We start from the raw sequence: 27037 nt of genomic DNA, 5'->3' as shown, positions 1-27037 counted from the left end.
TAAGAATCCACCTGCCAATGCGGGGGACACCGGTTTGAGGCCGGGCCTGGGAAGATCCCACATGCCACCGCAGAGCAACTAAGCCCATGCGCCACAACTACTGAAGCCCGCGCACCTAGAGCCTGTGCTCTGCAACAAGAGAAGCCACAGCTCGCCGCAACTAGAGGAAGCCCGGGTGCAGCAACGAAGACCAAACACAGCCAAAAATAAATAAAATTAATTAAGAAAAACCCCAAAACTGAAAGCTTTCCCCAGGATCAGGGTCCAGTTAGGGGTGTCCATTCTTACCAGTTCTATTCAACATTGTGCTGTTAAGTTCTAGCCAGAGCAGTTAGTCAAGGCAGAGGAAGAGGTGTGGAGATGGGAGAGGAAAGAGGAAGACCATCTGTGTCTGAGATGACGTGACCTTGTACGTAGAGAGCCTTAAGGAATCCACAGTCACGCACACTCAGACACGGACAAAGACTTTTTTAGAGACAGTGAATTAGTTTCAGCAAGGTTACAGGATACAAGATCAATATACAAAAGTCAGTTTTGTTTCTCTACACCAGCAATGAATAATTGGAAATTGACATTTAAAAAATGATACCAATTTTAATAGCATCAAAAATATAAATTACTTAGGAATAAATCTGACAAAAGATGAGTAAGACCAGCACAATGAACACTCCAAAATATTGCAAAGTAAAGAAAGAAAGAAGTCTTCAATAAGTAGAGAGGTATACTTTATTCAGAAGTGAGAAAACAGTATTGTTAAGGTGTTCATTCGCCAAAAACTGACCTATAGCTTCCATGGAATACCAAGCAAGATCTCACCCAACTTTTTGGTAGAAATTGACAATCTGGTTCCCAGATTCATACTGGCATGCAGAGGACCTAGAATAGTCAAAACAACCTTGAAAAGAAAAAGTTGGAAAGCTTAACACTGATTTCAAGACATATTAAAAAGCCACAGTAATCAGTGTGATATTGGTGTGAAGACAAATGGCTAGATTAATAGATACTTTTTCTGAAAACAGAAAAGTGTCCATTAAGTTTGGTGACAGGGGAGTCATAATTGATCTTGTCCAGATACATTTGATGGAACGATGGGGTGAGAAACCGTATTTCAGGAGACAGAAGTGAGTGGAGGACTTCTGGAAGCCTGGGAGAGTGATTCATGTGGAAATCCCACCCCCCTCCACTCTGAACACAGAGAGGTTGGTTGGTTCTTGATACTCTGGATGTAAACGAATGGAACACAAGAGAGTTGATACGCTGGCCTCCTGGGTTCCGGGATGAAGCAGGTGGTGGTGGCCGGCTTTCCCCTCCTGCAGGAGAACACGGACAGGCAGCCCCTGGAGGGCGTCAGGGATCCAGGCCAGGTGCACTGGTCTAAGGGCTGAGCCCCCTCCTGGGAGTGGTCAGTACTGAGCCCCTGCCTGGGATGAGGGAGGGAATGGAGCCCCACCTGGAGGTGGAGTCTGGCTCTGGCCTGAGGCCTAGATCTGCACCTTTCCTGCAGGACCAGACTCAAGCCACCCGATTACACCTGGTTCTGAGGGGAGGTCCCAGAGGCCAGGCAGAAGCAGCCACAAAACTTCAGGAGGGGATAAAAGAGAGGAAACAGGGCAGCGAGACACTCACGCTCAGGGCAAGCCTGCACTCAGTTCGTGGGAAAGTCCTGCATCACAGAGGCCAGCAGCCTGAAGAACGGGCAGGAGAACCGAAGAAGGCTTTGAAATCGGCACATTTCCGCTCCTCCAAAAGGAAAAGGAAGGAATAATGTCCATCCCACCAAAAGGAAGAAAAAATAGTATTATGAAGAAGAAAATTAAAACAGCAGGTAGATGGATGTGAATCAGAAACCACTGGATAGGACAGAAGCAACTTGAAACTTTGGAAAGGAAACATATATTTAAATACGAAACCTCTGTGGGTGACACACGCTCTGGACGGGACACAGCTGAGATGGACTTGGCCACACCGGAAGCCCCACAGAGGAGCTAGTCCAGAGATGGAGCAGAGGCGAAGCAAGAAGAAAGTACACACGGGGTGGACGCCGAGCTCCAGATGACTTCTAACACGACTTTCAGAAGCAGAGAGCAGAGGCCGGGAGAGAGAATCCTCGAGGATGATCACGGCGGGGTCCCCCAGACGGAAGATGGGCCCTCGTGTGAGTCGGAATCACAGCCACAAATGCAAACCTGAACTCGCCGTAACTGTGAATCCTCAGAGGACAAGCAGACACCAAACGCAGGCCCGTCAGAGAGTCGAGTGAAAAGGAAGGAAGGGCCATGTGGACACTGTTCCGAGCACCTAGGGGTCAAGGCAGCAGGAAAGGAGGTGCCGGTAGACAGGAGGGGGTTAGTCAGTTATAGGAGGGGCGGAGTCGAGGACAGGAGAGATGGGAGGTGTCAGTGAGGGTGAAGGGTCGCCCCGTGGGACCCTGCACCCTGGAGGCTGAGGGGCTGGGGCTGGACAGAGGTTGCCCTGACGCTGGGGGAGTCTCCAGCGTTCGTTCCATCCATGAAGTGGGAAGTGATAGCCTGAGAGTAAGGCAAGGACAGAGTGGATGATAAGGTAGGTCACTTACTCATTCACCTGCTCTCTTTAAAGCACCACTGGACCTTGGTCCTGGGAGGCAGAGTGGACCCGTGCGGGGTAGCGGGATCTGGGGGCTCCAGAGCTACTGAAACAATGGGATAGAGAGGAGAGGAGGGGCAGAGACTGGGAGTAACGGCGTGTCCGCGCTCGTCCTCAAGCAGCCCACGCCTGCTTTGATGTCGCTGACCAGCAGGCCCAGCAGGGCGACGGGTCGGCCGCGTGTGTCTGGGTCCTGCCGGGCGGGTGAGGTTGAGGGTGAATTGTACCGAAGGGCCGTGGATTCCGACCCTGCCACCAGTCTGTGCTGTGAGCCATGCCTCTCTCTCATGGAGTATTGTTTTCTTCTCCAGCCGTTCAGTTCTGGGAAATCTGTAGGGATGTTTTAGCCAGGGTTCTCCTTTCTCAAAGACTCGTTCATTCCGAACAAATTTTATTAAGCACGTACTACATGCCAGGCACTGTTCCAGCTGTTTGGAACACGTTAGTGAATTAGTCACGAAAGTCCCACCCGTGGAGCTTACGCTGGAGTGGGGAGGCAGACGGTGAGCCATCGGTCCGTGGATCCTCACACAACCGCCCCCACTCTGCCAGCTGGAGCAGCGGGCGTGGCGGCCGAGGGCTGGGCCGCTCCACTTGCGGGTGGAGGCTGACCGGGGCGGCGCTGTCCACAGAGGTCCTCTCACGCGCAGCGGAGCCCGGCAGCCCAGGGCCTCCCTGGGCCTCTCCCGGGCTCCTGCACGGGCTTCAGGTCTGCGAAGGGCCGAACAGGGTGGTTCTGAAACCCTCCTGAGCGTACTGGTTCCTTACAGCATAGAGCACCAGTTCAAAGCCGGAGAAACTGGGAAGGGCCTCGTCTGCGGCAGCCTCAGAGGCCGCCTCCCGGCTCCTGGTGGGGCGGGGGCGGCCGGCTGCCCAGAGGCCTCCTTGCCCCGCCTGCGGCTACGGCTGGGGCTGGAGACTCAGCAGAGGTGTGGGCGGGAGGGCGGGCCGTGGCCCCCATGCTGCCGGCTGCAGACTCACCTCCCCCTGCTCTCTCCGCCCCTCTCTCCCAGCTGCCCACCCGACCCAGGTGCAGGGCCGGCCCACCGCCGCAGTGTCGCCCCTGCGCGCCCAGAGCCTGCCCGCCATCGAGTCCCCGCAGCACAGCCCCCGGCCAGCCATCCCGCTCTCGTCGGCAGCCTCGGCCGTCACTCCTCCTAACGTCAGCGCCGTCCACCTCCACGGGGAGGCCGGAGCGGGCCCTGCCGGCGGCCGGTCGGCACCCAGCCCCACCAGTGCAGGAGGCAGACCCGACGAGAGGAGAAGCGAAAGGGTAAGTGGCCCACCCTGGGCGGCCCAGGCCCAGCTGGTTGTTGACCCTCTTGGGCACCAGACGCCAATCCCGTTTTGTAAATTAAGGCTCGCGTGCGGGCACCAGGCGCGTGACACAGAGGGAGGCCAAGCCAGCAAAGCGGTGGCGCTCCAGTGGCCGCAGGTTCGGGGAGGGGTGACCGGAGCCCAGCTAGTTTTCTCACACATGAGAAAAAGTGGCCCCTCAAGATGCTTCGTTCCTCCTGTTGCAAAGTCATTGTAAACTACTCACTTTGCTGGGATTAGACACCTTCTGCCAAGTGCCAAGATCTCTAAGAACAAATCCACGGATCTACTCACGTGCTACGTGAGCAGGGCCTTCTCCCTCGATGTGCTGTCCTCGTGCAGTACACAACCCGCTCAGCCACGGGGCAGCAGCCAGAGGAGGAGGCCAGCCTCCTAGTGGGTGTGGATGGCATTTCAGCTCTTCTTTAACAGTGAAGGAAGCTGGGCTGATTTCAGAAAGAAATCCGAGTCCAGGGAGCTTGCCTCAGTTGCCACCAGCTAGACATCAGGTGAGCCACCAAGCCATCATGAGAGTCCAGATTTCTAAGTCTGTGCTGTCCGATGAAACCATAATTCAAGCCACGTATGTAACTTACAATCTTCCAATAAGTCACATTTTTGAAAGTTAAAACAATTTAAAAAAAAGATAAAACATGAAATTCATTTTAATGGTATAATCTATTAGACCCAGTATCCAGAAACATTGTCGTTTCAACACGTGATCTGCATAAAAAAGTTGTTGATGAGCTGTTTCACCTTTTTCACATTCAAAGCCAATGAGACGTGTCGGGTGGTCGGGCCTCCGCGCTGCCTGGGCTGTGCTGGAGGGGGTGCTGGGTCTCCGGCAGGGGCCACTCCCTTTATTGGCCTTGCTCTCGAAATGGCTTGTTCTCTCTCTTGGCTTTGCCATGGTCTGTGGATATTTTCAAACCTTTCACTGTAAAGCCAGCCTTTGATTAGAGTGTGCCCCTCGACCTAGCCGGCAGCCTCTCCTCTCCCTTGGGGACGGTACCCAATCCAGATGGCTCAGGCTGTCTGCCTGGGACCCCAGAGGCACATCCACCCCTCACCACCCCGTGCTCTCGGGGCCCAGGCACCTCGCAGAGAGGCTCAGGCTTCCTCACCGCCTGTGCCCTGTTCCAGAGGGATGCTCTCCCCACGCTCCCTGGAGAGGGAGAGGCCTCCCTCTCGGCCCTGACGGCTGCCTCGTCCTGAGACCGGCAGGTGGCTGGGCATGAAGGGACTCATTGCTCTGTGTTTTGCGTCCACGTCTGCTTGAAGATCACCCGTCGTGGTCCACTCTTTCCACCTTGCTGCCTGGGCGGGAGACATAGCCGGGTCCCCCCAGGAGGGCGGGTGGTCCCACCCTCTCCCTTGGACGACCTTCCTGGAAGACAAGCTCCCTGGGACCTCTGACTCAGAAAGGGAAGAGCCGTGCTAGCTCCGTGACCGATTCTGGTTCTTGGCCGCAAGTTCCCCCCTTCTAGTTTGTGAAAGAGACGGGGCTGCTGCCTGAGCGGGGTCGGGTGTTTGGGGGCCTCGTGGGGAGTGATACCCCCCCGCCCTCCTCCGTGGTCGCTGGCTCCGCTCTTAGGGGCACTTGGCTTCGCTCGAGGCCCGCGCTCTGCCAGCAGCTCCTGCCTAACGAGGAACAGCCGTGTCACCTCAGCTCAGGCGGCTCCGGGTTGGCCAGGCAGCAGCCCGTGCCAGCCGAGCTGGGGGTGTGGGGTTCCCACCTCGCTCTCGGCAGAGGTGATGTGGATCTGGTGGCAGGAAGTGGGCAGGTGTCCGCAGGTGCAGCCGTGACCGGCAGCGTCAAAGCCGGGAGACAAGCACGTTGTCTGTGTGGCTTGCTTTTCTCACCTGTCAGACACAGCGAGAAGCAGTGGTGTGAAAAGGCGCCTGTGGGTGTTTTCCCTCCTGCACCCCCAGGTGAATTTTTCCCAATTTAGAGTGAAGTGCAAAGCGCCGCAGCTGCCGTTCCTGGCAGCAGGGCTGTCGGCGGCCGTTGGAGGGAAGCCGGGGCAAGCTGGGCGCCAGGGGCCTGCCCGCGGGGCCCAGGGCTGCCCCTGCCCCCTGAGACCAGAGCCACAGATTTCACCCACTGAGAGCGCAGCGAGCTGCTTCCCGTCTGTCCCTGGGTGAGCCCATCGTAGATGCACACGTGTTTAGTTACGGCAAAAGGTTTTTTAAGGTAATTGGCAGTATTCTCCAGGCTGTTTCTGTTACTGAATTTTCCTCAGGAAAAGGCAGTGAGCTCCACCTGCACCGTCCGCAGAGACCCGAACCTCAGCGCCTGCGTTCCCGGTGCCGAGCTCCGCTGAAATCCCATCCGGCCCTCCGAGCGCGGCGGCCCTGCGTGTAGGGGTGCTGCTGGGGGTCCCTGGCAGGCGGGCGTCGCTAGCTATGCCCCTGGGGGTCGGGCCTGTCAGCCCTGCTCCAGGCGGGCCCTGCACGTGGGCCCTGCTCGGCCTCGGGGGGTGGGGGTCAGAGAGACTCACGTGCGGCAGGAGGGCCCTGAGCCAGCGTGTGCACCCCCCAGCTGCTCTCCCAGCGCTCTTCCCGCATGCCCGCACCCACCCCCCGGCCTGGTCGCACCCGCTCCCTGCAGGGCCTGCCCTGCGGCCGGGCCGCTGGCACAGAGCAGCTCGGGGGGCTGCAGTGAGCCCGTGACCACGGCCCTGCAGCCCACAGGGTTGAGGGAATGCAGGGCGGAGTGTGGAGCCGGGGGTGGGCGGGGGGCCTGGGGGGGCTGGTTCTGATCCAGCACCGCAGACTTTCCCGGAACCTGGGTCCCTTGGCCCGACCAGGCATCTGTTCTGCTTGGGGATGGGTCTGCCTGGGTTGGCCCTGGATGGGAGGGGCCTGTGCTTCCGAGGAGACCTGGAAGTACAAGTACTTCGAAGCTGCCAGTCTGAAGCAGACCCTCGGGGCAGCCGTCAGTGCGGGATCCCCCAGCCCCCAGGGGTGGAAAGATTAGAGGCCCCAGGGCGTGGGGGAGGCCCCGGGAGTGGAGACAGGGAGGTTTCGTCTTGGGAAAGTGCAGCGGGTGGGAGTCATATCTTCCCGTTGAAGGACTTGGATCTAGTGCTTCTGAAGGAGGGACCCTGCTTTTGGGGTCATCTTTCTGGCACCCAGAAATCGCAGAATAGGAACCAAATCTTGGAAGCCTTTTAAGAAGGTGCTCCGTAGGATTTCAGTTAACCCTTTTGCACTTAGAAAATCGATTTTGTGCTTGAAACAACTACCAGATTTCACCTCTCATGTCCCTCAGCGGCTGTTTCCTGTCTTTGAGGTTTTATGAGCACATTAGCACCAGGTGGCAGGGATCCTTATCCCTCGGGGTGACTCCAGGGAAACTCACCAGAAAGGGGAGTCCTGGGTCCCCAGGAAGGTGGAAGCAGCTCGCGGTCACCCTGCAGCTGAGAGCATCTGGCGCTAGAGCCCTCCTGACCGGCCAGCTGGACGTCACTCCGCACTCGCTTGTCTGTCACACGGCAGGCGCCGGGCCAGGCGGAGCTCTGGGCACTGGTCGACGGGCCTGAGGCCGGGGAGCAGGGGCGCCTTGGGACTGGGAGGCCTCCTAGGAGCTATAGCCCGAGCACAGGCCAGAGGAGGTGGCCTGAAGTTGAGGAGCCCCAGAGACACTGGGGGGGGGGGCAGGCGGCTCACGTCAGTCCGGCTGCCCGGCGGGGGCATGGTGGGGCCAGGCCTGACCAGGGGCCCTCACTGCACCCTCCGCCCCTGTGTCCTTGCCTTCCCGCTGACCTCCTGCTGGAGCCTGACTCTGGCTGTGCTCTCCGTGGCACCAGCGTGCTGAGAGTCTTCCTTGTGGCCCCAAGTTAGAAACACCCATCATGCGTTATGAAACCAGCTTAGTGGGTTTGGACCAGCGTGCTTTTAGACAGAGTAGGTGCGCAGCAGGAGGTCGGCAGGTCCAGCACACAGGAGGGGTCTGCGTATTTGGGGGCATCTGTTGTTTTGTGCTCAGTCCTGATTTAAAACTTATTCCAGATAGTCTCGGGGCTCTGACTGGCAGATCCTGGAGGGTGTTGAGTGCATAGAAGGCCTGGTGACATTTGTTGACTGACGAGTGTCAGAAAAAGTGCTGCCAGGGGAGTTTCACTCCTGTGACTTGTGGGAAATTCTTTACTTTACGGGCCAGGAGAAAGTGAACTTTCTGCCGATGGATGAGCGAGTCTCCGTTTCGCAAAGTAGTAGCACATTGGAACTGGAAAGAGCCTCTAAAGATGTTTGCATTGAAATGTTCATTTTGGGTGGTCCTCCTGAGGCTCAGAGGTGCTGCCACTTGCCTGGGGTCACAGGGCACTGGCAGTGGAGCCAGCCTAACTCCAGTCTCAGTGCCGTCTGGGGTCCAGGGTGCTGGCTTTGGTGGCCTCCCCATCCCCATGAGGCCGTGACCTCTGGTGTTTTTGGCTTGTCCAGGAGCTGAGGGGTGGCAAGTCCAGGGTAACTGCTGGCAGGAGGCCCTGAGGTCAGCCCAGGAAAGGGGGCTGTGAGCTGGGGTGTCTGCCTTCCGGTTCCGCACGACTCGAGTGCAGCTGTAGGGGGCCCGCAATAGCGAACCGCTCAGCCGAGCCCACTCACAAGGTGTGGCCTTTGTGGCTAAGTCTCTGGGGGACGGGTTTGGGCTGACAGCCAGGACAGTAGCGGCCGGGCCTGCCTGCTGTCGGGACCTCGTGGAAATGGGTGTGCGGGGGAACGGCCCTTTAGTAACCACACCCCCCGATTAAAAGTGTGTGTATATACCATAGGAGGGTTACAATGGTACGTTTAGTGGAAACTCAGGAATGTGCAATCTGAAGAAATCTTGAAGATGAAGCTCTGAGAACAACCAGGCGGCTTCTCCTAAAGCGAAGAACCGCTGGTTTGTGAATTTGTTTCCCCCGCTGAGCCTCTCCGCACTAAGCAGGCCGTTGCCCGTGCTGTTTCTATCGTGTGGACTGGGAGGGGGCTGCCGTCGCTCTGTAACCGCGTATCGGTCACTGCCAGCACGTTTCCAGCTTTGAGACAGGCAGTGCCTTCCCGCATGATCACCAGCGGGGGTGGGGAGGCGTCCTGCAGACCTTAAACCCAGGGGGGAGTGGGGTGGGGAGGCGTCCTGCAGACCTTAAACCCAGGGGGGAGTGGGCTGGGTCTGACCGCACAAGGACTGGAGTCCACTGCAGGCCCCGTCCTCGCGCTGATCTCCTGGGGGAGGGCAGGGCCAGACACGGGGAGCCCCGCGATCAGTGCTGCGCCTCAGGTGTGGCTGCAGTGGAATCAGATTACGCGTGACGCTCCGCTGAGCCCACGGCCCAGGTGGCACGTTCTCAAGGGCTTTGGGAACCCCGTCCGCTTCATGAATGAGTCGCTGAGAAGTCTGGCGGTCATCTGGTCAGCTGTGGTCGATGGAAGCCTGCGCCCTCCCAGGGACACGCGTGCTGGGCAGCCTGCACCGGCGCTGGGGTTGGCGCCCTGGCAGGGCGGAGGGCCCTTTGCTGAATGCCTTGGGCCGCTGGAGCCCCGGCGACTTCAGGCCTTCCCCTCAACTCCCTGTGGCCGGACTGCCCTCTGTGGGAGGAGGAGAGCCGGCATGTGGTGGATGAGTCATCTTCAGGCAGAAAATGAGCCCATCCTGAAAGCACGAATCCCAGCTGTCAAAACAGCGACATCAGAGGTTTTACAGGCAGCTTATTTTTGGAGGGGATATGCCACTGGAGCGTCCCTCCCTGTGACAAGGGCACAGGCCCTGAGTGGGACAGGACGGGGCCTCCTGGGTCAGCAGAGAGCTCAGAGGCAGCCTGGGACCTTCTCCTTTGCTCTCTCCCAGGAAGGCCTGGCCACCCCCACTTCTCCTTTTACTCCCCTTGGCCTTTGTCCTGGGCTGAGACTCAATCCAGCTACTTCTGGGTCTCAGCTTGGTGCGGTGCTGGTGAGCCCTTCCGGGCACAGATGTGCACATGAGGGTCCAAGGTCAGGCAGCTAGTAACCACTGGGGGTAAAGCCAGGCCCTGTTGCCCAGTGAGGGCCCACACCCTCTCCTCGGCCCTGATGGGCAGCTTCTCCTGCTGGGTGCCCAGGTGTGCAGGGTGCAGCGGGGGATGGGGGAGGAAGCAGGAGCCATAACGACTGCAGGACGGGTGAAACCTGCATTTGGAGAAAGAAGGTGCAAATGTATGAATGAGTGCAGAGGCGAGGCTGGGATTGCGGAGGTGAGGCTGGGACGAGGCAGCCTGCCGTGGGGACTCGGCGAGCGTCCCCTGCCGCGCTTTCCCCATCAGTAAGATGGCACGATGGCGTCTCCCACCCCGGGGTTTGGAGGCAGGAAGTGAGTTAATCTCATGCATACTTCGCACAGGTATTTGGACAAAACTATTAGAGATCATTCTTAGGGATGTGACAGTTCATTGAAGACCAGATCCCATAGACTAGTGGGATAGATACAGATGTAAAACTTGTATCCCCAAGGCTTCTAAGGAAAAATTAAAAGGGGATTTGATTTTGCAGTTTCAGAAAAAGGACACTTAATGTCGCCAAATCGAGACACATAGGCTACTCGAGATGAAGCCAGGTTAGCTGGCATTCTGTTTGTGAAATGGTACATGTTCATCTCCTCGCCGGAGGCTCCATTTCATTTGTCCACCAAGAAACACGGGTAGAAAGGGTTTTTTTTAAGTTGTCAGTTTCACACCTGACATTTAGCATGAAGGATGGATGGCGCCCAAGAAAACTATTCCGGTCAGAAGTTGGGTTTCTGCTGCAAAACAATAAACCAAAATTCATTTTTAAAATAGCAATAAACTCTAGAAATGGAAAAGAATTTGTGAATCACCTGTAATAGCCGTTCTGTAGCTCTCCCCAGAGGGCAGAAGTTACTATAACTAATCAGGATGGGGGCGGATTTCACACCTGGACACCCAGGGCAGCCACGAGAGCTCGCCGGTGGTGTGTAAGGTGGATGTCCAGTGTGTCCGAGTGGCCACGGGTGATCCCACCTCAGGTTGGATTCTCTTGTGAGGAATTCCACCACTGGTGCCGCCTTCCGTGATCACTGTGTCCTCATAAAGACATGGGAGATTTTTTTTCCAGTCTCTCATGCAAATGGAGTCAGCAATCTCAAGATTGCTTTGGCTGTTCAGGGTCTTTTGTGTTTCCATACGAATTGTAAAAGTTTTTGTTCTAATTCTGTGAAGAATGCCATTGGTAGTTTGAAAGGGATTGCACTGAATCTGTAGATTGCTTTGGGTGGTATAGTCATTTTCACAATGTTGATTCTTCCAATCCAAGAACGTGGTATATCTCTCCATCTGTTTATGTCATCTTTGATTTCTTTCATCAGTGTTTTATAGTTTTCTGAGCACAAATCTTTAAGAGTGGCGAGAGTGGACATCCTTGTCTTGGTCCTGATCTTAGAGGAAATGCTTTCAGTTTTTCACCATTGAGTATGATGCTTGCTGTGGGTTTGTCATATATGGCCTTTATTATGTTGAGGTAGGTTCCCTCTATCCCCATTTTCTAGAGAGTTTTTATCATAAATGGGTGTTGAATTTTGTCCAAAGCTTTTTCTGCATCTATTGAGATGATCATATGGTTTTTATTCCTTAATTTGTTAGTATGGCGTATCACATTGATTGATTTGCATATATCGAAGAATCCTTGCATCCCTGGGTTAAATCCCACTTGATCGTGGTGTATGATCCTTTTAATGTGCTGCTGGATCCTGTTTGCTAGTATTTTGTTCAGGATTTTTGCATCTATGTTCATCAGTGATATTGGTCTATAATTTTCTTTTTTGTGATATCTTTTTCTGGTTTTGGTATCAGGGTGAGGGTGGCCTCGTAGAATGAGTTTGGGAGTGTTCCTTCCTCTGCAATTTTTTGGAAGAGTTTGAGAAGGATAGGTGTTAGCTCTTCTCTAAATGTTTGATAGAATTCACCTGTGAAGCCATCTGGTCCTGGACTTTTGTTTGTTGGAAGATTTTAAATTACAGTTTCAATTTCATTACTTGTGACAGGTCTGTTTATATTTTCTATTTCTTCCTGGTTCAGTCTTGGAAAATTGTACCTTTCCAAGAATTTGTCCATTTCTTCCTGGTTGTCCATTTTATTGGCATAGAGTTGCTTGTAGTTGTCTCTTATAATCCTTTGTATTTCTGTGGTGTCAGTTGTGATTTCTCCTTTTTCATTTTGAATTTTATTGATTTGCATCCTCTCCCTTTTTTTCTTGATGAGTCTGGCTAAGGGTTTATCAATTTTGTTTATCTTCTCAAAGAACCAGCATTTAGTTTTATTGATCTTTGCTATTGTTTTCTTCATTTCTATTTCATTTATTTCTGCTCTGATCTTTATGATTTCTTTCCTTCTACTGACTTCGGGTTTTCTTTGTTCTTCTTTCTCTAGTTGTTTTAAGTGTAGAGTTAGATTGTTTCTTTGAGATTTTTCTTGTTTCTTGAGGTGAGGTTGAATTGCTCTAAACTTCCCTCTTAGAACTGCTTTTGCTGTGTCCCATAGGTTTTGGGTCGTCGTGTTTTTGTTGCCATTTGTTTCCATGTATTTTTTAATTTCTTCTTTGATTTCTTCAGTGATCTCTTGGTTATTTAGTAGTGCACTGGTTAGTCTCCATGTATTTGTGTTTTTTACAGTTTTTTTCCTGTAACTGATTTCCAGTGTCATAACGTTGTGGTCAGAAAAGATGCTTAATACGATTTCAATTTTCTTAAATTTTCTGAGGCTTGATTTGTGACCCAAGATGTGATCTATCCTGGAGAATGTTCCGTGTGCACTTGAGAAGAATGTGTATTCTGCCACTTTTGGGTGGAATGTTCTATTAATATCAATTAGATCTGTCTGGTCTATTGTGTCATTTAAAGCTTCTGTTTCCTTATTTATTTTTTGTTTGGATGATCTGTCCATTCGTGTAAGTGGGGTGTTAAAGTCCCCCACTATTATTGTGTTACTGTCGATTTCTCCTTTCATGGTGGTTAGCATTTGCCTTATATATTGAGGTGCTCCTGTGTTGGGTGCATAAACATTTATAATTGTTATACCTTCTCTTGGATTGATCCTTTGATCATTATGTAGTGTCCATCCTTCTCTCTTGTAACAGTCTTTATTTTAAAGTCTATTTTATCTGATACAAGTACTGCCACTCCAGCTTTCTTTTGATTTCCATTTGCATGGAATATCTTCTTCCATCCCTTCACTTTCAGTCTGTATGTGTCCCTAGGTCTGAGGTGGGTCTCTTGTAGACAGCATATATATGGGTCTTGTTTTTGTATCCATTCAGCCAGTCTGTGTCTTTTGGCTGGGCATTTAATTCATTTACATTCAAGGTTATTATTGATATGTATGTTCCTATTACCATTTTCTTAATTGTTTTAGGTTTGTTTTTGTGGGTCTTTTTCTTCTCTTGTGTTTCCCACTTAGAGAAGTTTCTTTAGCATTTGTTGTAAAGCTGGTTTGGTGGTGCTGAGTTTTCTTAGCTTTTGCTTGTCTGAAAAGCTTTTGATTTCTCTGTCGAATCTGAATGAGATCCTTGCTGGGTGGAGTAATCTTAGTTGTAGGTTCTTCTCTTTCATCACTTTGAGTATATCCTGCCACCCCCTTCTGGCCTGCAGAGTTTCTGCTGAAAAATCAGCTGATAACCTTATGGGGATTCCTTTGTGTGTTATTTTTTATTTTTCCCTTGCTGCTTTTAATATTTTTTCTTTGAATTTAATCTTTGTTAGTTTGATTAGTATGTGTCTTGGTGTGTTTTTCCAAGGGTTTATCCTGTATGGGACTCTCTGTGCTTCCTGGACTTGGGTGACTATTTCCTTTCCCATGTTAGGGAAGTTTTCAGCTATAATCTCTTCAAATATTTTCTCAGACCCTTTCTTTTTCCCTTCTTTTCCTGGGACCCCTATAATTCAAGTGTTGGTGCGTTTAGTGTTGTCCCAGAGGTCTCTGAGACTGTCCTCAATTCTTTTCATTCTTTTTTCTTTATTCTGCTCCTCAGCAGTTATTTCCACCATTCTTTCTTCCAGCTCACTTATTCGTTCTTCTCCCTCAGTTATTCTGTTATTGATTCCTTCTAGTGTATTTTTCATTCCAGTTATTGTGTTGTTCATCTCTGTTTGTTTGTTCTTTAGTTCTTCTAGATCTTTGTTAAACATTTCTTGTATTTTCTCAATCCGTGCCTCCATTGTATTTCCGAGATTCTGGATCATCTTTACTATCATTACTCTGAATTCTTTTTCAGGTAGACTGCCTATTTCCCCTTCATTTAATTGGTCATGTAGGTTTTACCTTGCTCCTTCATCTGTGACATAGTTTTTTGCTGTCTCTCTCTTTTTTTTGATGAGTGGGACTGTGTTCCTGCCTTCCTGGTTGTTTGGCCTGAGGCTTCCCACACTGGGGTTTGTAGGCTGTTGGGTGGAGCTGGGTCTTGGTGCCGAGATGAGGACCTCCGTGAGACCTCACTCTGATGAATAGTCCCTGAGGCCTGAGGTTCTCTGTTAGTCCAGTGGGTTGGACTGGGAGCTCCCACTGCAGGAGCTTCGCCTGACCCTCAGCTCATGAACCAAGAACCCGAAAGCTGCCTGGGGTGGCAAAAAAAAAAGAAAGAAAAAAAGAGCAATAACAAAGTAAAAAATAAAATTAGACTAGGAAACTAACAGATATGCTAGAAAGAATATAAAAATAAAAATATAGATGAATCAACAACCGGAAGGTACCACAGTACCACAATAGTAAAAAAGAGGAGGAGGGAAAAGAAAAAAAAAAGGGGGGGAGGGGGGCGAAGGCCTTGTCTGTGGAGGGCGGGGCCTAAGCAAGGACGAGGTTTGGGTGGTGGGTGGGGCCAGTACTCAGGACCCACAGGGCTGGAAAAGTTCCTGGGGGTGTCGGGGGTGGGCCTTAGGCTCAAGGAACAGAAGGGGCCCAGGCGTGCCCCCCACCCCTGGTCTCAGAGGGCAGCGGACCTCACCTGGGAGCCCAGCAGGCTCCCTGGGCTCAAGTGGGCCAGGCGATCGCCCTCCTCTCCTGTCCCGTTCCTCTCGGAGGCCCCTCCTGCCTACATCTCCTGATCTCCCCGGCCTCAGGGGCGCCGACCCCGTCTGACCTCCACTTCTCCTCTCCCCTCAGTCCCCCCACGTCCTGCCGGTTCACTTGGGGGTTCCTCCCGTCTCCTTGGGCGTCAGGGTCACTCGCCCACCAGCAGCTGGCAGTAGAAACGGCCCCAAGAGTCGAGTCGTAGAAGATAAACTAACCCATAGCCCACGGATAACTCACCCCACCCTTTGGCACTGGAGCAGCTCTAGTAAACTTTTCCCACACCCTCTGTTGCCAGGGCTGCTCGAGCAGGGTGAAGTGGATGCCGCAACTCTCCAGTCCTGTGACCCCGTCTCCCAGGTGGGCCACTTCCTCCCTGGTTAGATCGGCAGCTCAGGGAAGGGCCGCATCGAGCCCCTGGTTGAGCTGAGTTCACCTGGATTCTGACACCTCGGCTTCTTCCAAATTTCCATCCTTTCCCAGTCGTTTTAATGTGATAACGACAACCAGGCATGCAGTCATGATGGCGGCTCCTTAGAGAAATTGAGGACCGGATGGAAGCCCAGGCAGGGCCCTTTTCAGGGAGGAGCTGCCAAGCCAGGGTCTGGGCTGCATGCAGCGGGCAGCGGCAGGAGGGGCCCGGCCAGCGGCCTCTGAACCTGTATCTCCGAGCTGGTGCCCAGGCTGGGTGTCATCTCACATTTCCTGGAAGCAGCCTGTCTGAAGAAGCACACACAGTTCAGGAAGGAAATCCCAGTCTCCCTGAGAGCTTGCAGGGCTGCCCGTTGGCGCTAATGGAAATAATAGCGTAGATTCCTAAGTGACCCTCCAAAATCGTGCATCCCCTTGACAAAGCCCCTCCCGTATGGAACTGACGGGCCTGCTGCTGCCTTTCTGGTTGGATGAGGTGATTTCTACCCATCTGTTTTGTTTAAAAAACTATTCAGAAGCACATGAGCTTGGCACACCCGAGTAGATAATGACGTGTTTATCTTTCATGTTCCGTTCTAGACCCTTTCCGAAGGATACCAGATTTTACAGAGATTTCATGTGAACGCATTGCATTTAATCTAATAATTTGTGATAGCTCCACATTTGTTCTACAGAAAACAAGCGGAGGCCTGTTGGAAATGTACATTCAAGGCAAGGTTGTCCTACAGGACGAAGCCGAAAGCAGCCCGGACACAGCCTGGAGCCAGAGGTCTGTTCTGGCTTCTCGTCTCTGCCTTTTGGCCTGACCTCCTCCGAAGCCATTTTAAAGAAATTAATGTTACGCTCTAAATTCTACTGAGGTAACAGGCCTTCCTGCTTCAGTGAAAAGATGATGGCGTTGGATGAGATGGCAAAGGAACAGGACCTGCTGCCGCAGCTTCTCGGGGGCTGAGTCCAGAAGAATCTGTAAAGAAGTGAAAGCTCAGCGCTTTAATCCTCCCTCATTTAACTGCGTCAAAGCCCGTTAACCGTGTCTCAGCCCTGGGGGAGTTTGCGTCGTCCAGAGGCCGGCTGCTTGCCTGGAGACGTGAGCGCCATCCAGAGGTCCGGTCCGGCCGTTCTGCAGCCAGGCTCCTCTGGGGGCTTGGGGTTGAGACGGAGCCCTGCCTGTGCCAGACCCTCCCTCTGGCCGTGGGGGCAGCTGCAGGTGGGCGCAGGCCGCTTACAAGGTGCCGGCACCTGCACCAGCATGAATACGACGGGGGGTCCACGTGGGGGCAGGTAAAGCAGCACACGTGTGAGGGGACAGAGCAGGCGAGGGAGAAATGAACTCCCGGAAATGCTCACCAAGGTCCAGGGAGGAGACGGCTCCCAGTCGGGGCTACAAGCGCGAACAGGGCTGGTGGGGATAGGGGACTGCGGTGCCAGTGAAGAGAGGGGGGTGTGTGCCTCCCCCCTGCCCCCGGCACCCTGGCCCGGCTGCCCCTGCGAGAGTCCTGAGCGCGCCTGTCTGGGAGCCCTGGGCCCCCCTCTTGGTGGGGCTTATCCACCGCCTTAGCCCCCGACACCTCTTTCCTGGGGTGTCTCCTGTTGGGGGGAAGACGTTGTCCTCTCCCTTCAGGTCCTTCTGGCACATCTGAGAATTAAATTGACAGGCGACGGATCAACAGGAGGAAATAAGAAAAATTTAAAAGCGTGTGCATGGGAGAGACCCAGGAAAACGAACTCCCCCAATGGTGGAAGCCCTCACCTTAAATCCCATCCTCAGCTCCAGACGAAGGAGTATGTCAGGGATGGGAGTTTGGGACTCAGAGCGGGAGGGAGGCAATTCACGTGGAGACGGAAAAGCAAACGTTTGGTGAATGCGTGTTTGCTGGGCCAGGCAGGAACCGTGGACACAGAAGTTTCAGCAGTTTTTACTACAGTTACCTGTGGTGACTCCCCCTTCCTGGAACAGGTCCTCCATCTACATTCTTTTAGGCAGTTAGGGGAACGCTCTTCCTGAGTCTTTTGGGCCTTAGAAAGAATCATAAGTGAATCATATTTATATATATAATCATCATAATAAATTAATCCTCATGCCACAGAGACACGATTTGGGGTGCATGTTCTGTCCCCTCGCTCCTAACCGCTGACGTTGTGTGGCTCGACCCCATCACACAGCCACCCTTGCTCCTGGGGGATCACATCCCCACACCCTAGAGCAGCCCCCCTCGGGGTCAGAAGGTCCACAGAGATGCGGGAAGTGCGGTCCTGGACTGGGCCATGGTGCCGGGGGAACCTGCCATGCCTCTGTTTGGACTCATCACTCTGGTTTTGGGGTGTGGCTCCCACTTGAGATGGACAGGGCAGGGCCAGCGGGGCCGCAGTTTTCAGAGCCTGCAGGTGTTCAGAAACGCAGGTGCTGGGGGCGCGGCCGCCAAGAATCCGTGCTTTTTGCCCACCAGCACAGGACCCCGGCCACTCCCCGGGGCAGTGGGTGCGGGCACACTGTCTGTGGCTGCCCTTTCGGGCCAGGAGGACGGGGCTGAAGTGTGAGTCTGATGGCTGTGTGTCAGGCTGGTCGAGGAAAGAAAGCCCCTGTTTTCTGGGAGTCGTTTGGGTACGAGCTGATCGTGGATGTCTGCCTGGTGAGGTCCTAGCAGAGCTCAGGGCGGGGGGCTGTTTCCACGATGGATGTGGCACCCTGTTGATGGAAAACATGGGCATAACCGAGAGCAGGACACGTGGCACTGTGAGCAAGGCCCGTGCTGGCCTGGGGGTGGGATTTCAGTCAGAACGGCACTGGGCCTGTGTCATCGGCTTCAGAACCACGGGCAGCCCGCTGGGGGCAGGAGAGATGCGGGGCCCTCCCTGGACAGCGTCGGGGCCTGGCCCTGTCCCTTGTCCAAAGTGCCGCAGATACTTCTTTGCTGCCGCAGGAGACAGGGCCGTGGATGGCTCCGGAGACCTGGGGTCCCTAGCGCTCGGGGTGGGGCGACTCCGGAGAGCTCCGCGGCCTTCCCAGAGCCGGCCCAGCTGGCCCGGTCCCCGCGTCCCAGAAGCAGACTAGCACCTTCCAGTGTTCTCTGTGGCTCTGCAAGGGCTCCTGGATCATTCTCTCTTCACCTCCTCACCCCCTGAGGAAACCCATGCAAAGGGTCCACCGGCCCCCACCCTCCAGGTTCAGCACCTGAGCCCCCAGGTCACGGAGCCAGGGGTGGGGGAGCACGGGATGCGAGGCGGCCTGGGTGCCGAAGGCCACCGGCCAGCATCTGCCCCCGGCCGCTGTCGGGAGGGAGCCTGACGCCCACGCAGTCCCGCACTGGAGGGCCTGGAGCAGCCCCGGCTTCTACCTGCAGGACGCCAGCTTCACGTCACCCCCGCCGCAATAGCCGGAAACATCTCCACCCGTGGTCGCGAGCGTCTGCTGGCCGCAGGGTCACCCTCGCGGGGAGCCGGCGGTGTGCAGAGCAGCTGTGAGCAGTGTTCTGGGCCTCCCTGCACCGGGCTGGGTGGATGTTACCTTTCCAAATCGTCAGAACCCTCCCTTCATTTTCAGAAGAGCCCCAGGCCCACCAACAAATAAATACATAAAAAATAAAAAACTCCTGCAGGAAAACCCAGCTTATTAGAACTTGGCTTGCTTTACTGAAACTTAAGGTCATTGATAAAGCTTCAGTGAAGCAAGGTGAGTTATTTCTAGAGATCCACCGATGACTGTCCCTACGGTGAATGCCCCTACAGTGTCTACCAGGCAGCGTGGTCACTTACAAACTCGCTAAAAGAGTACATTTCTTGTTACGTGTTCCTACAAGATAAAATTTAAATTTAAAGATTAGCTTATTGGCACAGAGAAGGCTCCAGAAGGTCCCACTGCAGAGAAGCCTGCCCAGCTCTCGCTCACGCCAGGCCTGCCAGCATCCGAGGTGCCACATCCTCAGGGGACACCAAGGCTGTCGGCCTGGAGCCCCTGGGGACTCGGGTGCAGGTCATATGAGCTCACATTCAGACAAATCCCTGGCAGCTGTAATGTAACCCGAAGCAAGGTGCTGGGATTCTTCCAACGGCTCAGACAACGAGACCCAACGCACAAGTCCCTGACCTTTCGTGTAAAGCTTGGCTCTGCTGTGCAAGGGCTGAGGGAGGCTGGAAATCCTTCCCCAAGGGGGGGGCCTCGGGGGGCACAAGCCCACATCACGTGATGGCTGCTGGGACCTGACCCAGAGGAGAGAAAGTCGCTCCCCGCTCCTCCACAAAGGCACAGCCTTCCCGCCAAAGAGCGCGTCAGCCTCTCCCTGTCAGAAAGAATCAGGAGGCCCTGTGGGTCAGCCTCACGCTGTGCCCGCCTTGCTGAGGGCCCCCTTCCAACCGGACACGTGGCGGGCGGGTGGCTGCCCTCCGCCTCCTTGAGGGCTTCTCCCCGCAGGAGTTGGAGACTGAAACAATGGGATTCAAGCCCCACGGAACCCTCCTTCCGGGTGGGCCTGCAGAGGACACCTCTCCACCCGGGGGGCCCTGCTTGCTCTGCCCACCCCCAGTGATGCTACTGGGACGGTTACAAGGCTGAGAGAGGCCCGTAGGGAGAGTCCCCTGCGTGCCCCATCCCTGACAGCGAGGGGAGGGCCGCGGGGGCTCCGATGCACAGGGGAGATGAGCCGCCTGGCGCAAGGAGTGGCCCAGAGCAGCCGCGGACGGTCTTGTTCAGCATCGCACCTGTTCCTGCGGCTCCGGCTCTGCTCCTTTGATGCTCTCAGACCTGCGTGGTTGGAGTCCCCGGGCGTCTGGCAATGCGTCCTGCCTCCGAATCAAGGCGGGCCTTCCAGTTTCCGAGGCCCCATCGGGGTGTGACCTGGGATTTTAGGGCCCTGCGGTTTGGTTGGCTGTAGGTTGTCTGGAAGTCTTCGTGTTTCCGGTAAAAATATGCTGAAGTTCAGTTCTGGGCTTCCTTCCGCACGGAATTCTTCTCATCTGTTACTTGTACGTGTTTCCAGTACTTCTGTAAACTATTCCAAAGAAGTCTGTTGGGAGATGCTTTCATTTTTCCATCCTGCACTTGTTAACTACAGTGCCTGTGCTCGAGGCGTGTGCGTGTGCCTGTGAAGCTCCCGGGTAAGGTCACGTCAGAGGGCAGGGCCGCCAGCACCCCGACCCTGCTGCTGGGTCTGGGACGGGGAATCTCGTGAAGTCTGCCATGTAACACACACCCAGCCTCAGTTGTGTAGAACAACTTTCACTTTTGGTGATGAAAATAATCAATGAACAGTCTCTGCTAGGGATAGGAAAGAGTTTTCCTTGAGCCAGACTGAGGACTCTAGCCCAGAAGACAGCCTCTCAGGTAACCTGAGGAGCTGCCCTGGAGAAGCAGGGTTTTCAGCACAGTTTTGTGTCTCGTCAGAACAAAGAACATCAAGCCAGGGATGCTTTCCTTCAAGGTTGAAAAAAACAACAGACCAGCACGTACTGAGTCAGCGTGGCCTTGGCCCCTGGGGAGGGAGGCTTACCGTGGATGGGGGACCAGTGCTGGCGTCCCGGGAAGGGAGGCATTTCATCTTTATTGTTTTTTCTTTTTATAACTTTATTTATTTATTTTTGGCTGTGTTGGGTCTTTGTTGCCGCACGCGGGCTTTCGCTATTTGCGGCGAGTGGGGGCTACTCTTCGTTGCGGTGCGTGGGCTTCTCATTGCGGTGGCTTCTCATTGTGGAGCACGGGCTCTAGAGCACAGGCTCAGTAGCTGTGGCTCGCGGGCTTAGTTGCTCCACGGCATGTGGGATCTTCCTGGACCAGGGCTCGAACCCGTGTCTCCTGCATTGGCAGGCGGATTCCTGACCACTGCGCCACCAGGGAAGCCCCAGTCTTTATTATAACATGGATGTTCTTTACTTCTGGTCAGGGCACCCTTTTCTTTCATAATTAAAGCCAGCGTGCAGTGTGTTTTTGACAGGTCACACACAGGCCGTTTAGTCGGCACAAAATTCAAGTTAACTCACGTAGAGGCCGCAACAATTTCCCGCACCTCAGTGTGGGAGAACATCTCCCGTCGGGTTGTCATGATTCTGCTCCGGGGCTGGGCTGCGGCTGAGCGGAGGGAGGCCTGGACGCTGTGCCGGCCGGGCCGGAGCCACCTGCGGGCCGCTCACTGGCTGCTGGCCGGCACCTCAGTCGGCTGTTGGTCAGACACTCATACGTCCCCTCCGTGGTCTCTGCTCAAGGGTGAGCTGGCGGTGTCTTCGAGCCCTGGGTGCGGGTGGAGCCATGGCAGGCCCTGGCGCACGGCAGGGACGTGGATCCTACAAGAGGGGCCACGTGAGGCAGTCGAGGGAGGAGAGACAGCACCGTGGCCGCATCTGGAAGCTTCGCTTGGCCACGTCACCCAGGGTGACATGTGACCTCCCTCTTTCCTTGAGTTCTCGTCTGTCACAGCTTCCTCCTGTTTGGGGCTCTCAGACTGAGAGCAGAGTACGCCCTGTTGTCTCTGTTGTCCCCAAAGAGCTTGGCCTCCAGCTCCCGCTGATGTCACGGCAGCGGCCTGGGTGCAGGTGGCCCGTGGCCCCGTCCATGCCTTCCGCCGGTCAGACCTGCACACCCACTGCCCTTCACCTCCTTTTTTCTCAGTTGAATTATGCCATCAGCCTCTTAACACTGGGGAGGGGCATGGCCTGCTTTGAGAAGCTACTCATGCCCAGCCTGGCAAATCCAGGGGCTTCACAGAGCCCAGAAGCCACCTTGGTTCAGACCCCTGAGGTCCTTCACGGCCCAGCACGTGACACATCCGGGTAGGGACAGACCTTCAGACCATCCTCCTTCCTGCTCCGGGTTTGCTGATGGCCCCTGCAGCACAGCACTGGGGAGGGTCCGTCCCACCACGTGTGTCATCATAGTACGTGGGAAACGTGGTTTCAAACTCACTACCTGTGAGGACCGCTGCTTTAGAAGGAAAAGGTCCTGGTGCGGTTCCTTTGGCTGAGGAGCGGTACTTTCCTCCCCAAACAGTAAGATGTAGCTGTGGAGGGAGACTCATGTATCACTGGACGGACTGGCTGTTGTAGAAAGAAGGCTCCAAACGGCTGTGTGGTAACCATGGTGACGGAGAGTGTGCTGGTGACAGCAGGCTAACGTCTCACATGTCTTATTTCATCTGGTCCCCAGACAGCTCTCTCGGGCAGGTGCCGTCGTTACCCCCACTCCACAGGTGAGGAAACTGAGGCCCAGGAAACGCAAGCACACGTTCAAGGGCACCCGGCTGGGAGGCAGGAGAAGAGCCAGGTGGTGTGGCCCCTGCCCTTCAGCATGGGGTCCTGACCTGGGCTCTGGCCCCTGTGGAAGGTACATGGCCACAGGCCTCCCACCTTCGCTGAGCACCGGCCACGGCACCTGCCCTGTGGTGGCCTTTGTGACGCCACCCAGGGTACCTGGTCCTGCTCCGGGTGCAGTGACAGCATCACGGGGCTACACGGCGGAGGCTGGACCAGACTCTGATCCCGCGTTCAGGGCCCTCTCGGGGTGCTGGCCGGGCTGGGCCCCAGGGTGCGAGCTGCTCAGTCCTGCCCGCGGGAGGCCAGGACGGTCCGTGGGACATTGAGGAGTCGGGGATGCCAGCGCTTGCTCCTCTGATGGACCAGGGGTCACGAGAGGTGACCTGGCCGCCCCAGAGCGGCCGAACTAGATCTCGAGGTGGCACCCAGGGTCCATTGCTCAGGCTTCCTGCCGTAGGGGCTGGTGACGGGTGCAGGCCACACCATGACCCTCATTGAACATGGGGTGATCTCTGGGCCAGGTGGGGGTACACAGGGTGCTGCTGCTCATAAGTCAGAGGGTGACGTGTGTGGTTACCGCCAGCATCTGGTGGACAGCAGGTGCGGGAGCCCAGGGCTGGCAGGAGAGCGTTCTGCAGAGAAGGTGGGGCTTGGTCCAAGGAGCTCCAGCCTGAGCTGAGGGCGAGTTGGGGCCGGGTCAGCCTTGGACGTGTGATTGTGTTCCGGTGGCTGGCTGGGGACCGGGTAGGCTCAGCAAACACTAAGTAAGGCCCTGGGGCACCGGGCAGAGTAGGGCCTGGAGGGTGAAGGACGAGCAAAGCCTCCGCATCATGCACCAGCGGCCACGGGAACAGGCGGTGAGGTGGCTGGAGAGAGTCTGGGATTCTGCATCCAGAGACCGGGGTCCGTCCCTGTCATCTCTCTGTACTTGAATTTCCTCTCTCTCGTTGAGGTAACTGTGGCCTTTTCAGACTGGATGTGTGTGTGCCCCCAGAATTCATAAGTTGAAGCCCCAGTGTGGGGGGGCCCTTGGGGGGTAATTAGGGTTAGATGGGTCATGAGGAAAGTCCATGTGACCACCTGACAGACGGCACCGTCTGCAGGCCAGGAGGGTCCTCACCAAGGGCCCGTCCATGCTGGCACCCCCAGCCTCCAGAACGGCGAGAAAAGACAGGCTTGTGGATTAAGCCGCCCAGGCTGTGGTACTTGGTTATGGACACCTGAGGCAACCGATACAGATTTTGGTTCCGTGAGTGTGGCAGGGGCGTCAGTTACAAAGCCTGAAAATGCAGAAGCAGCTTTGGAACAGGCGACGGAGAGAGGCTGGGAGGCTTGACGTTTGGCCTTATAGGCAGTTCTGGCGAGGGTCCTTCGCGAGGGATCGTGAACAGACTCTGGTAGGGGCGTGAATGCTGAAGGACGGACGTCCAGGTGGAAGGAGGAACGCGCTGCTGCTAATGGCAAGGAAGGCAGCCCTGGCTAGAAAGTGGCAAAGGGAGCAGCCTAGCCATGCCCTCGTGTCTTGCAGAAGGTCCATGTTGGATATTTAGCTGAGAACATTTCTGAGCAGCACTGAAGGAGAGGCTTGGTTCCTCCTGCCGGCTGGCAGTTAAACGCAAGAGGAAAGACATGAGTTGATTGTTAACCAAAAAGGACCGGAGCTTGGACATCTGGAAAACCCTTAGCCTCACCATATTGCGCAAAATGAGAAGGCGTGCTCTGAAGAGATGCCAGGGATGTGGCCAAACCATTTGATAAAGAGACCACAGGTGCAACTCATGCACTTAACCAGCCGTCGCAGCCGAGCCAGGAACAGAGGTGGGATTAAAGCACCAAGGACTCTGCCAGCCTGAACTTTGGGGGTCAGAAGAAGCAGGGTGGCGGGGAGGACGGCTGTGGGGCTCCTTGGATTCTGCAGGACCAGACCACGGGGCCGTTGGGCTGCAAACATGCACTCTTCTACCGGGAAAGGGATGAAGGGCCCCAAAGGCTATTCAGAGGTGGCCTCTGACCGAAGCCGGGGGTGTGGGCCCGGAGGAGAGGCGTTGACCAAGGAGGATTGTTCTCCAGCTTGGGGTCTAGTGGAACGTGCCTGGCTACGTTTTGGACCTGTCACTCCCTCGTCTTCCCATTTCTCCTTTTGGGAGTGGGCATGTCTATTTTCTGCCTCCCTCACCTTTGCATTTGGGAAGCATGTAATTAGTTTGGTGTCACAGGCTCACAGCTGGAGAGGAAATTTGCCTCAGGATGAATCATAGCTCGAGCTCACCCACATCTGATTTAGAGGATATTTACTTTGGACTTTAGACTTTTCTAAGTTAAAATTAAAATACCATATTATATCATATTAGGTATACCACATAGTGAACTGATATTTTTACACATTATGAAACGTTCACCCCGAGAAGACCAGTTTTCATCCGTCACCATACAAAGTTGTCGCAGTGCTATTGACTACGTCCCCTATGTGTACATCACATACCTGTGACTTATTTATTTTATAGCTGGAAGTTTGAACCTCTTAATCCCCTTTACCTATTTCTCCCCTCCCCCAACCCCCTCCCCTCTGGCAACCAACAGTTTGTCCTCTGTATCTGTGACTCTGTTTCTGTTTTGGATTATTTCTTCATTTGTCTTGTTTTTTAGATTCCACATACACATGGAATCATACAGTATCTTTCTCTGTCTGACTTATTTCACTTAGCATAATACCCTCCGGGTCCATCCGTGTTGTCGAAAATGGCAAGATTTCATTTTTCTATGGCTGAGTGTATATATACACATTGTTGTCCATTGTATAGATGTACCACATCTTCTTTATCCATTCATCTGTCAGTGGGCACTTAGGTTGTTTCCATATCTTGACTATTGTAAATAGTGCTGCAGTGAACAAGGGGTACATATATTTTTTCAAATTACTGTTTTTTTCTTCAGATAAGTACCCAGAAGTGGAATTGCTGGATCGTATGGTAGTTCCGTTTTTAATTACTTGCTGAACCTCCATACTGTTTCCACAGTGGCTGCCCCAATTTATATCCCCACAAACAGCGCACAAGGGTTCCCTTTTCTCTACACCCTCACCAACAGTTGTTATTTCTTTTCTTCTTGATAATAGCCGTTCTGACAGGTGTGAGGTGACACCTCATTGTCGTTTGGATTTGCATTTCTCTGATGATTAGTGATGTTGAGCATCTTTTCATATGTCTGTTGGCCGTTTGTATGTCTTCTTCTAAAAAATGTCTATTCAGGTCCTTTGCCCATTTTTTTATTGGGTTGTTTGGGGTTTTTTTTTATACTGACTTGTATGAGTTCTTTATATTTTGGATATCAACCTCTTATTGAATGTATGATTTGCAAATATCTTCTCTCATTCAGTAGGTTGCCTTTTCATTTTGTTGGTGGTTTCCCTTGCTATGCAAAAGCTTTTCAGTTTGATGTAGTTCTGTTTATTTTTGCTTTTGTTTCCCTTGCCTGATGTGACAGGTCCAAAACAATCTTGCTACGACTGATGTCAAAGAGCATACGCCTATGTTTTTAGGAGTCTTATAGTTTCAGGTCCCACATTTAAGTCTTTAATCCATTTTGAGTTTATTTTTGTATATGATGTAAGAAGGTGGTCCACTTTCATTCTTTTTCAGGTAGCTGCCCAGTTTTCCCAGCGCCATTTATTGAAGAGGCTGTCTTTTCCCCACTGTATATTCTTGCCTTCTTTGTCATAGATTAATTGACCATATAAGTGTGGGTTTATTTCTGGGCTCTCTAGTCTGTCCCACTGATCTACGGAGCTGTTTTTGTGCCAGTAACATACTGTTTTGACTACTGTCGCTTTGTAGTATAGCCTGAAATCAGAGACTGTGATACCTCCAGCTTTGTTCTTCTTTCTCAAGATTGTTTTGGCTATTCAGGGCCTTTTATGTTTCCATATGAATTTGGGGATTTGTTCTAGTTCTGTGGAAAATGCCATAAGAATTTTGATAGGGATTGCATTTAATCTGTAGACTGATTTGGGTAGTATGGGCATTTTAATGACCTTAGTTCTTCCATGAACGTGGTATATCTTTCATTTATCTGTATCATCTGCCGTCACTTTCCTCAGTGTCTTATGGTTTTCAGAGTACAGGTCTTTCACCTCTTTGGTTAAATCTATTCCTGGGTATTTTATTCCTTTGATGCAGTTGTACCTGGGATTGTTTGCTTTGTTTGTCTCTCTGATAGTTCATTATCAGCAACAGATTTCTGTATATTGATTTTGTATCCTGCTACTTTGCTGAATACACTTATTAGTTCTAAGAGTTTCTTGGAGGAGTCTTTGGGATTTTCTATATATAGTATCATGTCATCTACAAATAGTGACAGTTTTACCTCTTCCTTTCCAGTTTAGATGCCTTTTATTT

General features: G+C 53.6%; 1 protein-coding gene across 1 annotated transcript in view; it reads left to right on the top strand.

Moving 5' to 3' along the window:
• SH3RF3 (SH3 domain containing ring finger 3) overlaps window positions 1-27037 on the top strand; it is a 200977-nt gene that overhangs the window by 163961 nt on the left and 9979 nt on the right. Inside the window, exon 12 of the mRNA XM_029231433.1 lies at window positions 3639-3898. Within this exon, the coding sequence (XP_029087266.1) occupies window positions 3639-3898 (260 nt within the window). The remainder of the gene's footprint in view (window positions 1-3638; window positions 3899-27037) is intronic.

Source organism: Monodon monoceros, unplaced genomic scaffold (assembly GCF_005190385.1).
Source record: "Monodon monoceros isolate NGI ecotype Baffin Bay Population unplaced genomic scaffold, NGI_Narwhal_1 Super_Scaffold_19, whole genome shotgun sequence".
Taxonomy (NCBI): Eukaryota; Metazoa; Chordata; class Mammalia; order Artiodactyla; family Monodontidae; genus Monodon; species Monodon monoceros.
Note: the sequence above shows the minus strand (reverse complement) of the source record. Positions and strands in the feature narration are given on the sequence as shown.